This window comes from Halichoerus grypus, chromosome 11, assembly GCF_964656455.1.
Source record: "Halichoerus grypus chromosome 11, mHalGry1.hap1.1, whole genome shotgun sequence".
NCBI lineage: Eukaryota > Metazoa > Chordata > Mammalia > Carnivora > Phocidae > Halichoerus > Halichoerus grypus.
In genome coordinates this window covers 104442426-104455026 of record NC_135722.1, presented here as the reverse complement: position 1 = coordinate 104455026, position 12601 = coordinate 104442426, and the positions used below count along the sequence as shown (strand labels likewise).

Genomic DNA, 12601 nt, shown 5'->3' with positions numbered 1-12601 from the left:
TATTCAGATGCCTTAAAGTACTTAAATATCCAAAAAGCATCAAATAGAATGGCTTTTGTTTAAATGCTAGCAACTATTGAAAATGTGTATTTACGGAACCCTGACGTAAGAGGAATAAATTAATATTTATATTCATTTCCGACCATAAGTAGGGCTGCACATGAAAACAGCTGTGTGTTTAAGCAAATGAAAGAGAAACTAGCACATGAGTGTTGCGTGTGCCTCAGTTAAACATGTTTATGATGTGATTCCATTACGTATTACTGTGACAATTAAGTGTAATTATTCTACAAGACAAACGAGATTTACCAGCAGTGAGGAAATATCAGACAAAGAGGAACAACGGTGAACGCCATGTCAAAAGGAAACCACTACCTTTCTGGGCTTTCACCGTCTGCTCTTCAATTTGCCGCAGCCGCTCCATCAGCTCCTCCTTTTCCCGCTCTATCCTTTCCTTCTCCTTTTCTGCTATCTCCCTCTTCTTCTTTTCATTCTCTAGTTGTGCCCTGAAGAGGAATTAGAATTGTTCTGTTACAAATGGATACATAGAAATATTTACGTGAAATCCAAGTACTGTGAGTCCACTAAGAAGAAACTAAGTATAAATCTTTTAAGAATCTTCATTATATTCAGCTGGGCTTCAAAAAAAAAAAACAACAACAACCCATCCAGTTAAAAATATAGGACTGCCCTGTTACATGCACGTACACTAGAATACAATGCATTTCTTTTTGTGAGGTCATGGAAAATGTAGTCCAGGATTATTTCAAAAGTTAAAAGGGGTGCTTGGGAGGATCAGCTGGTTAAGCATCTGCCTTCGGCTCAGGTCATGATCTCGTGGTTCTGGGATGGAGTCCCGTGTTGGGCTCCCTGCTCAGAGGGGAGTCTGCTTTTCTCTCTCCTTCTGCCCCTCCCCCAAGTCGTGCTCTCTCTCTCTCAAAATAAATAAAATCTTAAAAAAAAAACAGAAACAAAAAAGATATTAAAAACTTAGACATTTTGGAAAGATTTTCAAGGGACAAATTTATAAAACAGCTAGGAAAGTAAAACTGTCAAATACATCCCTTGTGTGCAAAGCATGTTTTTTATGCAGATCGAATGCGGGAATAAATAAGGAGATTTATCACTTGCATACTCGATGAATTCTGACAATAAATTACAGGCCAGCACAAAACCAGTTAACTGCACAGTTCCCACTGAGCGAAATAAGAAAGGCTTGAAAGGGAGCACACAAGGTTATTTTACTTTAGACAGTTTAAGTAAGATAACCTGGGAGGGCAACAATTTTCAATCACTAACATGAATTAACACACTTTTTTTATTTTTAAAGATTTTATTTATTTATTTGATGGAGAGAGAGATAGTGAGAGCAGGAACACAAGCAGGGGGAGTGGGAGAGGCAGAGCAGGCTTCCCACTGAGCAGAGAGCCCGATGCGGGACTCGATCCCGGGACCCTGGGATCATGACCTGAGCCGAGCAGATGCTTAATGGTTGAGCCACCCAGGCGCCCAAATTAACACATTTTTAATTCCTAAGGTGGTACCAATTTAATCTAATATACAAATGGCAAATCAGTTTTATCTCCTTTGACAACTCCATTAGAACGACAGTAGGTGTCGAATGCTGCTTAAGACAGATCATCCTGAGACCACCTCTCTCACTCAGCTGGATCTGCCAGGGGCCTAATGAAACCGCTTCTTTTAAATATAGCCAGAACTCTCATCACACAACTACCAAGAGCCTACCATTGGTCAGACTCTATGCTGAAGGCCAGAAATATAAACGAATAAGAATTAGATGAAGCACTACCAGATAATATTGTCTATTCATAAATTTAATCAATATTCAATATTCCCATTATTTTAATGGGAATAATTTTTTTTTTAGTTTAAAAAAAATCAATTATGATTTCATGTCTGATACTTATCTGAATACATGTAAATATTCCCAAAAAAGACATCATTGCCATCTAAATTTCAGGCATAAAACCATGTACTGTAAGCATAAATAGCATATTAATGAACTCAATTCTCTGGACTAACATGCAGAGAATATTTTAGAATACCTTACTTTTTAAAGAATATCAGATGAACCCAATTATATTTTTCTTCAGTGAAAATTAAAAGCTAACTTATATTCAGCTTCTATTCAGACTATGCATTAAAATAATATTAAGGGATGCCTGCGTGGCTCAGTTGGTTAAGTGACTGCCTTCGGCTCAGGTCATGATCCTGGAGTCCCAGGATCGAGTCCCGCATCGGGCTCCCTGCTCAGCAGGGGGTCTGCTTCTCCCTCTGACCCTCTTCCCTCTCATGTTTTCTCTCTCATTCTCTCTCTCTCTCGCTCTCAAATAAATAAAATGTTTAAAAAAAATAATATTAAGAATGATTATACTAGGTACCATTTATTAAACACCAGGTACTTTACTGAATGTCTGTATACCACTATCATTATTTCTCACAAAAACCTCTGCATCCTTAAAGCTGGGTCCTAATGATACAGGCAGCCAGCCATGGCCCGTCTCATAGCTACACTACAACTGGTGCGTGGGCATCTGACTCTGAATTGTCTCCACTTTTAAATTTGGTAACAATTCTAGTCATACAGAACATGTTCAGGAATTACAGAATGAGTTATCATTCAACTTGGATGTAAATAACTTAGAACACAGACTATAGAGACCAACAACCCATGGGATATAATGTCGTTTTCATTGCCGAAAACCCAGTTCTGGGAGTTACGGGGAGAGAGTATGAGCACATGTACCAAGGTACTGTAGGGAAAGAGGTCCCTTGCTGCCCCTTCCCAGCTCCTGTTCCTAAGAGCTTCCAGCAGCACAGGCAGCATGCCTCTGAGCATCCCCCCAAGTATCTTTGCTGGCTACTTTGCCAATGGGCTTGACCAAAACTGTTTCCACATATACAGTTGTCATTTTTCTCTTTCTGACCTGTAAAGCAGGGAATAAATGAAGACTTGGCATGCCATTTCTGAAAGACCTGCCAAATCCCTATGTGGCTAGATTAATATAAAACATCCTCTAGGCATTCAAATGAATTAAAGTTACTAAATTCCTACAGTGTACAAGGCAGTCAATAAATGTTTGCTAATGAAACACTGTAAAATTTATCCAAGACAGAAACCATGGGATGGTTACTGTGTGAGCAAAGAAACTTAAAGTCTTCCACTTTCATCTAGGCTTTAGAGTAACTCAAATACAGTACCATCACCAAATGGTACTTCTTAATCATACTACATATACTAGAAGCCATACAGCACTCTCCTCTATGTGTGAGAAATAAAGGACAAATGGACAAATGTATTTAAAAATGTAAATAATATATCAACACTATAGATAAGCAGAACAGGTAGGGGACATTTTATGGAATGATGAGTATGAGATACGATTTTTTAAACTCATGACAGGTGATCTTAGAGATAGGCCAGGAGAGGAAAGGAAGAGAGAAAGAAAGAGAGGGTGAGGGTAAGGGTGAGAGTGCATGAAAAGAAGGAAAATTATTGTCTTTGAGAGAGATAGATGGAAAAGCTACGATGGGTATGAATATACAGAAAGTAAAGCACAATAAAGAGCTACTTAAAAAGGCACGTAAGACTAGAACCACAATGTGATCCTAAGCCACAGGAGAGCAGTGAAAAATGAGAGAGCCCAGTCAATCCAACTTAGTGTCTTTAATTGGTCAGGAATTACTGGAAAGTCTCATACCTATATAAAAAATGTCTGGTGATGCAGTAAACTTCTCTAAGGCACAGTCTCTAAGGCAGACAACCTGAGGAGAGCTATCTAAATTAGATAGAACATTTAAGAAAAAGCAACAACAACAAAAACACATTACTAAACACAAACACTATGTGGTAAGTAAAATTTTATCTAGCAGAGGATCTATTTAATTCTTAGATTCAAATCATGTTATTTCTAGTACATTTGAAATATTTAAGTTTATATATGTTTAGAGCTCCTCAGTTTTGTTTTCTTTACGGCCTACTCTATTTCTTGGATGACTGTGTTATTCTACACTACAAAGATCTCCTCAATAAAAGTTAACTTTAAGTTGGTCTCTAAATTTTTTCAAATAAAATATTAAGTCCCAATCAATCTAAATCAAATTTGGGAATTATGCTACTGGACCCAGTAATTTCATTCACTATCACTTTCATTCACTATCTTTCCATTTCAAAAACTCTCTAATATATATTTAATAGTATCTTTTTTCAAAAGTCTAAGTGAACCACGATTAAAAAAAAAAAAAACGAATCAGTGTCACTGGCCGGGGTACTGGTGTTGCTCTGTGCAGTGGCTTTTCACTTGAGTTCTCCAGTGTCACTGACACTGTTTTAAAGCAAAATATTCAGCGGGGCGCCTGGGTGGCTCAGCCAGCTGAGCGTCCGACTCTTGATTTCAGCTCAGGTCATGACTGTGAGCTCAAGCCCCAATCAGGCTCCACGCTCATGCTTGTTCCTCTCCCTCCCCTGCCTGTGCGTGTGCACGCTCTCTCTCAGATAAACAAATAAAATCTTTTAAAAAAAATAAATAAAAATAATGCAAAATTTTTATTCAAGCAATTCTTACCCTGAAAAATTAAGTACAAGTCACAAGCAGAACAAGCTTGAAAAATTCCAAACTACTACAGTACCCAAACCAATGTCAATTAGTGAAAAGCAAGCATATTTAAAAAATTAAAAAAGCACATCTCTGAATTCATGAAAAGCTACTTTCTCAGAAATACCAAAGATTTCCAATTTGAAAAGCATACGTACTCATTTTAAGAGTATAAGGATAATTACTCATTCCATTATAATACAATTAAAACAATGTAAAAATGTAAACTCAGAGTAGGTTAAAGAAACAGCATTCTTAAATTTTAAACCACCTACTCAATTAAGAATCAAAACCTTAAATTCCATACCTTTCCAACTGCTTCTGATGTTTCTCCTCCCTCGCCTGAGCCTTCATCTGCTGCACTTCAATAGTATCAGGCTTTCTTCTTCGCATGTATAGTTCATGGTTTCCCATACATAAAGCCAAAATCCGTTTATTGATTCTCAGACGAGGTGCATAAAAAACAAAATCCTAAACATAAAGTTTCTGAATTTAAAATCTTCCTGAAGGACAGTCTCTCTCACAATAATCTGTACTAAATTTCAATATGCGGTATGAATTCAAATGTCATATTACACAGTTTAGAAATCATAAAATCTCCTAATTCCTAGTAAGTATGCCGTATTTGCCCATAACTGTGAAGGTTACCAACAAACAAGTGTTTTTAACTGCTCCTTAGGAATGGTGATTATTTTCAATCACCTCCAATAAAACATCATCCACCTTACAGCTGAATCTCAATTAAAGTAAAACTAATATTCACATGTTATAAAAAGATCAGAACCTTGTATTTTTAATAATTCATTATTTTATCAGCAGGAAAGTTAAACTATGGAAAGGGAGTGTTTCTCAGGAGCAAATCAATAAATGAACAATGCCACTATTCAAATGGTATCATAGCAAAGTGACAGAAATTTAAAAAGAGTTAATAGAGAAAACATTTATAAAACAATTTTACTTACAGGTGCCTTTTTGTCGATCGGCTTTATAACAAATTTTTTGTCATTAAATGAAATATTTCTGATTTCACTCCAAGGAAAACCAATTTTTGGTGTTAACCTTAAAAAATGAGAGCATTCCTTTAATTAAAAGCAAAAAACAAAACATAAAATGTGTAACATTTTGGGGCCAAATTAGCTGAATGACCAATCTTAAGAGTGCCAGACTTTCAAATGTATTAGCTTATTTATACTATTGACATTATTATCTTTTAAGGGGAAATTTGATCAATTAAGCCACATAAAACAGAATTAACTATCAAAAAATTTCATAATGTGTCATGAGCCTTGAAAACACTATACTTATTTTCTTAAAATTACCTAGAAAACACTAGCAACCTAGAGTGTAGAACTGAGCTTCTTGGGGTGTTGTACGAGCTCTACTTAGATTCAAGCTACTACAACTATTAGTTTAAATATGTTTAAGAAGGGGGGGGAAGAAGTCTTCATAAGTTTCCATGTGAATTATGGACATGTTACTAAATATAAAAAAAATTTATTTCCTTTCTCTGTTTAGTTTAAAAATGTATTTGTGAGTGACATTAAAAACACTAATTCTCAATATCTTTAAAAGGGTTAATTTTATGGTATGTGAGTTATATCTCAACAGAAAAAAATTTAGACATTCACATACACAAATGTTTGGATAAATGGTAGAGCTGGATTTCCAACTCTAAGAAATACAAGTTACCCCCATTTTGCCACACTGCACACAAAGATTCAAGGAATCAGACTGCAACAGTAATTTTGTTTCTGCTTTTCGTGTATTTTACTGTTTCAGACTACCCATCAAATGTGTCACTATTATCTAATAATAAGTGTGCAAAATGATTATGATACTCACGCTGGCCAAAAGGTATCTTTCTAGTCAGTCTTCTGAGAATAGAGTATGAATTTCTACCTATTGAAAGTTCTTTTAATTCTTAAGGAGATTACGAACTGCAGCACAGCAAACAATTTTTCTACATAAAACTTCCTTTACTCAATATCCATGCGTTATACTGCCCTCTAATGGCGATTCAAATGTCAACGTTACCTGCTTAAAAAGGAGGCTGGCTGCTGGACCATAGTATTTTTAAGGTAATGCTGTACTACATTTACATGTTACTTTGAAAATTCTAAATTTCCTCATATAATTCTCACAACAATCTTGTAAGGTAAGCTTGGCAGTTGTATGAATTTCAGAGAGTTAATAACTTGACCAGGATCATAAAGGCAATTAGTAGCAGAGCTGGTAAAAGAACCTAAGCTTTTAAAGTTGTACCCTTATTTTGATTTTTTTAAAAAATCTTTTGGAGGGGTGCCTGGGTGGCTCAGTTGGTTAAGCGACTGCCTTCAGCTCGGGTCATGATCCTGGAGTCCCGGGATCGAGTCCCACATCAGGCTCCCTGCTCAGCGGGGGGTCTGCTTCTCCCGCTGACCCGCTTCCCTCTCGTCTCTGTCTCTCATTCTCTCTCTCTCAAATAAATAAAATCTTTTAAAAAAATAAAATAAATTAAAAAATAAAAAATCTTTTGGAAATATAATAGATTTTAATTATTTTTTTAAAAATGAACCAGTACAGATAAGACCAAAATCCCCTTTGTCCACAATCTCCTTTATCAGTCCCTCCCATTCTGAGCTAACCCCCTCTCTTTCATATTCCCCATCTTTATCTGTAACTGTATCTATAATGGGTACTCTCATGGAAATTAATTCAGTAATTTTTTAAAGAAAGAAAAGGAAAAAAAGATTTGGCCCACAAAAATTAGTCTCAAAGTCTTTTTTGCTTTTCAAAAACTTCAAAATATTCTCTTCTGAATGATATAGCATTTTAACTCGCTTTGTAAATAAAAAATACGTATCAGAGTAAAATAATTAAAACGTTCTCTTTTGGACTTAGTATGTAGTGTTAGAAATGTGTATCTTATTAGATATTTGTAACAATGAAACTAAAATTCTAGAATTTTAGAATAAAGAGAAATGCCTTACAAGAAGGCATTACTGGCATGGACTTAAACGCTTATGTGGTATAGCAAATAAAGAAAGTATAAAGCAATTGTAGCTATCATTCCTATAAGTATTATAAGAGTCTGACATACTCTGTATTAATATAAAAACTAATACCTTATCAGTTTCAAAACAAAATTACACTGTTCACTATGCTTAACACAGTGATATTTTACTTTACTGATGTCTGAAAATATTCAAAACAATTCCTATGTCTTTAGAAAGTTACAAAAATATAATAAATCATACATCTATTAATTTCATTGTCTCATTGTTCTTGATTTCTTATATATGTTAGTTTCAATTTCACCTTATATGCCAGGCGTAACATTTAAGGAATCATTCTTCACCTTTTATAAAGGGAACAAGTTTTAATTAATTTACTAGACAGAACTCACAAGAGATCAAATAAAAGTGAATCATCCTGTCTGATAAATACATTAAGAAGCACAACGCTAAAGCTACAAAATGGAGACATGACATCTAAAAGTCTATGTGGCATTAACTAATGTTTTAAGGCAGGGAAAAAAAAAAAGCAGTTAGAGTAATCAAGCCAAGAAAGACCTTTTACAAACACAGCATAAGATTAAAGCCATACAGATCACTGGTTAATGACCAGCTCAGTATGCAACTAATTTACTCACTTGTCATCATGCTCATAAATATTCAGACCCAAAGCATCAACGCCTAGCCACAATTCAGTTCCCTTTTTATTTTTTATTTCAAAATAGTTGACTCCATACATTTCTAGATCTTGGGCAATCTTCAGGTATTCCATCATAGAATCTTCCCTGTTAAAATAAAGCTTACTGTAATATCCTTAGGTAAAAGTAATACCAAACAAATTACAAAAATACTTTGGATTAAAATTTAGTGCTTTATATTTATTCATGTAAGTCTAATGATCTTTGGGGGATAATCTGATGTACTAGTGTTATGAAATAAAAATACTTTAATTTGATGAAAAACACTAAGAAAATAGCCACCCAAATACCTCAGCATTCCTCTGTGTTCTTCATGCCAGTTCTGTATTCTTTCTTCCCACTGTTCTTTTGTCAGTTTGTGTTGTTCCAAAACACTGTAAGAAAAAAAAAAATCTATGAAAAGGTTTCTATGATTCAAACTTAATATTCATTTAAAAGTACAGAATCATTCAGTACCTTAACTGTAATGGCTGTCATAAAAACCTATATACATGATAAAATTGCACAGAACTAATACATACGTACACATACACAAATGACTGCATATAAAGCAGATGAAATCTGAATCAGGCTGACGGACTGCATCAGTATCTTGGCTGTGATACAGTACTAGTCATGCAAGATGTTACCATTAGGGAAGGCTGGGAGAAGGACACATAGAATCCCTCTATTTTATAATTGCATGTGAATCTATAATTATCTCAAAATAGAAAGTTTCTAGGATCCTGAAATTATTATTATTATTTTTTTTAATTTTATTTATTTATTTGAGAGAGAGAGAGAGCACATGAGAGGGGGGAGGGTCAGAGGGAGAAGCAGACTCCCCACCGAGCAGGGAGCCCGACGCGGGACTTGATCCCGGGTCTCCAGGATCATGACCTGAGCCGAAGGCAGTCGCTCAACCAACTGAGCCACCCAGGCGCCCCGATCCTGAAATTATTTTAAATAATACATGTTGTTAAGACAGTTATATAGTTTATGGGAATTTAATTGTTTCAAACAAATAAGCTATTGGACCAAAAAAAAGGAAAATGACTTTCTCATTATTAATAGAAAAAATTAGAGAAGAGAGTGAAAATCAAAATTCTTGGGCCTTAATTTCTTCTTTTACATTACGTATTTACTTTTCTTGGTGGTAAATTTAATTTTCTTATTTCTATAGGCAAATACTTTATATAAAATTATACAAGTGGAAAGTTACACTTTTTACCACCCCACATCCTCCAAGTAATCTTTTATTAGTTTCTCTTTTATCCTTCCAGAGTTCCTTATGCAAATGTAAGCAAACATATTTTCTCTACTACTGATATTTTACACCAAATCAGCAAATTCAACATACACACAATTTACTTGCTCTACACACTACAGATTATTTATTTCTCTTCTCTTTGGGTCATATAATGATAATTATACATTTTTCTTTACTGGTGAATCCTCAGATCCTACTTTACTAATAGCAAAAGCTGTGGCATTAGAATATTATTGCTTATGGGGCACTTGGGTGGCTCAGTCAGTTAAGCATCTGTCTTCGGCTCAAGTCACAATCCCAGGGTCCTGGGATCGAGCCCCATGTCGGGTTCCCAGCTCAGCGGGGAGCCTGCTTCTCCCTCTCCTTCCAGATCGTGTACTCTCTCATTATCTCTGTGTCTCACAAATAAATAAAATCTTAAAAAAATATATTATTGTTTAGCTGTATAAAATTTTACATGAAACCTAGGAATGTCTTGGCAGTATAAAGGAATCTCAGAACATAATCTTTCCTTGCACAAGTTACTATTTAGAATGGATTCCTTAATGAGGTCTCAGACACACCATTATGTTCTTACTATGCCCTGCTCCTTTCTCGGTGTATCCTCTTTTAAGCTCTTGGCTTTTTTGGGAGAAGAGTTTTGTCTTCCCCCTTAGAGCACTTAAGTTTCCACGTTTTTCTTGCCTTTATACTTTTTCTTGCTGCCTGGCCTGGGCTGCTCACCAAAAGGAATGCAATCAGCCTTAAGGGCATAATGAGTGCAGCCAATTGCTGGTACCATGATATTAACTAAATCTGAAGGTATGGGTTAATTAAATTGGATGCCACTAAGATATATGTTCTAGCTTTTTATATCCTGCATTTCAAACCTCATTTGTTTGCATTTTACATAATGCACTATTAATCTGCATGACTTGTTTGCAGGCATTCAAAAATTCCTACCCTCTCTTTCTTCTGTCCAGAAGAAGGAGTCCTTCGTGCCTAAGGCTAATCTATTCAACTTGGCTTTAAATCTGTCTATCTACGCCTTTAAAGGACTTCTCCCCTCACTTTCTCAGGATCTATACTCCATCATTTATGACAGGGGACATATTTATTGTCCCTTGCATACATGTATATATTATCATATCTACTTCTTTATGTTACAGAGAGCAAAGGACCACATCCATGTTTCTCGCCATTATATGCCCAGTGCCAGTACTGAAAAGGTACTCAAATATTTTCAGAGAAAATAAAGAAGTTAAATCAGTTCTTTCCCATCTTTTAAAGAACATGTCTATGAACTCATGGTTCCCCAGTTTGTTTTTTTTCTTTTTCACAATCACAACCAAACTTCTTTCGAGAGCTATCCATATTCACTATCTTTCATTTCCAAACCTCACATCCACTGCCCCGAGTCCACCACAATCTGGCTGCAATCACCAACACCATACTGAAGCTGCTTTTACTAAGGTCACTACCAATCTCCTTATTGTTAAACCCAACAGACACATTACTTCTCCCTCATACTCAACCTCTTTGTTACTATTGGACGCTGCTGATCAGTTTCTCCTTAAAGCTTCCTTGTACCTTGGCTTCCATGATTAACAGTACTCTGGTATTATTCTTGACTCTCTGGCCATTTTTTCTCAATTTGCTTTACAGTAGTCTCTTCCCCTGCGCTTAAAAATTAAGTTCCAACAAGATCTGTCCTAGGCCTTTTGCTCATTCTGTATGTACTTTCAGGTCCATCGCTTTCATTCCCTTGGGATAATTATCTATTTGCTGCTTATTCCCAAAACTGTATCTATAGTTCAGACTGCTCTCCAAGATCCAGATCCACGCCTACAAATGAATACTAGCTACCTTCCTGGGTTATGCTGCAGATGTTTCAAACGCAACAGATTCAAAACTGAAATCTTCCTTCTCCAAAACGTATCCCTTCTCCCCTTATCTTGGAAAAAGGTATCACCAACTACCCAGATGCCCAAGTCAGAAACCTGGCACATAAAAACTTATGTCTATCTATCTCTTTTCAAAGGAGTGAGCGATATTATCTTGTGGAGCTGATAATCTGTATCACCAGAGAGCTAAAATGTACTGTGGGAGAAAAGATTGCTTATCTGGGCTTTTCTACACAAGAATTTTTTTTTTTCTATACAAGAATTAAAAGCACCCATCAAAATCATCAAATTGTGTGTAATTTATGATCACCAAATAACTTGATTACTAATTCCCCCCTCAGGTACTTCAGATGGTGAGAAAAAGTGTGCTATACCATACATAGAATAAGTAAACCACTGTGAAGGCATTTCCTCCATTCTAAATACAAAAATTAGCATTCTGATTTTATGAGTAAGCTTAGAGAGCTTCAAATAGTCCTCCAAAGACTACCAACTTGAAGAATACCTATCTGGACCTTCACAATTAAAGACCAAATCTTGAAGAGCATGTGCTATCTTCCTCCTTTTTAAACAAAGTGGGTTATAGCACACATGCGTTTAAAATAAAGAAATTACCACCTCACACCAGTCAGAATGGCTAAAATTAACAAGTCAGGAAATGACAGATGTTGGCGGGGATGCGGAGAAAGGGGAACCCTCCTACACTATTGGTGGGAATGCAAGCTGGTGCAGCCACTCTGGAAAACAGTATGGAGGTTCCTCAAAAAGTTGAAAATAGAGCTACCATATGATCCAGCAATTGCATTCCTGGGTATTTACCCCAAAGATACAAAAGTAGGGACCCGAAAGGCTACGTGCACCCCGATGTTTATAGCAGCAATGTCCACAATAGCCAAACTGTGGAAAGAGCCAAGATGTCCATCAACAGATGAATGGATAAAGAAGATGTGGTATATATATACAATGGAATATTATGCAGCCATCAAAAGGAATGAGATCTTGCCATTTGCAACGACGTGGATGGAACTGGAGGGTATTATGCTGAGCGAAATAAGTCAAACAGAGAAAGACATGTATCACATGACCTCACTGATATGAGGAATTCTTAATCTCAGGAAACAAACTGAGGGTTGCTGGAGTGGGGGGTGGGGTGGGAGGGATG

At 36.1% G+C, this 12601-nt stretch overlaps 1 protein-coding gene across 6 annotated transcripts in view; it reads right to left on the bottom strand.

Annotated features, from left to right (window-relative positions):
• Positions 1-12601, bottom strand: part of RDX (radixin) — a 97498-nt gene that overhangs the window by 52060 nt on the left and 32837 nt on the right. For all 6 annotated transcript variants that reach the window (XM_078059032.1, XM_078059030.1, XM_078059035.1 and 3 more), the window contains 5 exons: positions 8598-8681; positions 8248-8394; positions 5579-5675; positions 4924-5087; positions 376-506 (listed from right to left, as the gene is read on the bottom strand). In XM_078059032.1, coding sequence (XP_077915158.1) covers positions 376-506; positions 4924-5087; positions 5579-5675; positions 8248-8394; positions 8598-8681 — 623 coding nt within the window. The remainder of the gene's footprint in view (positions 1-375; positions 507-4923; positions 5088-5578; positions 5676-8247; positions 8395-8597; positions 8682-12601) is intronic.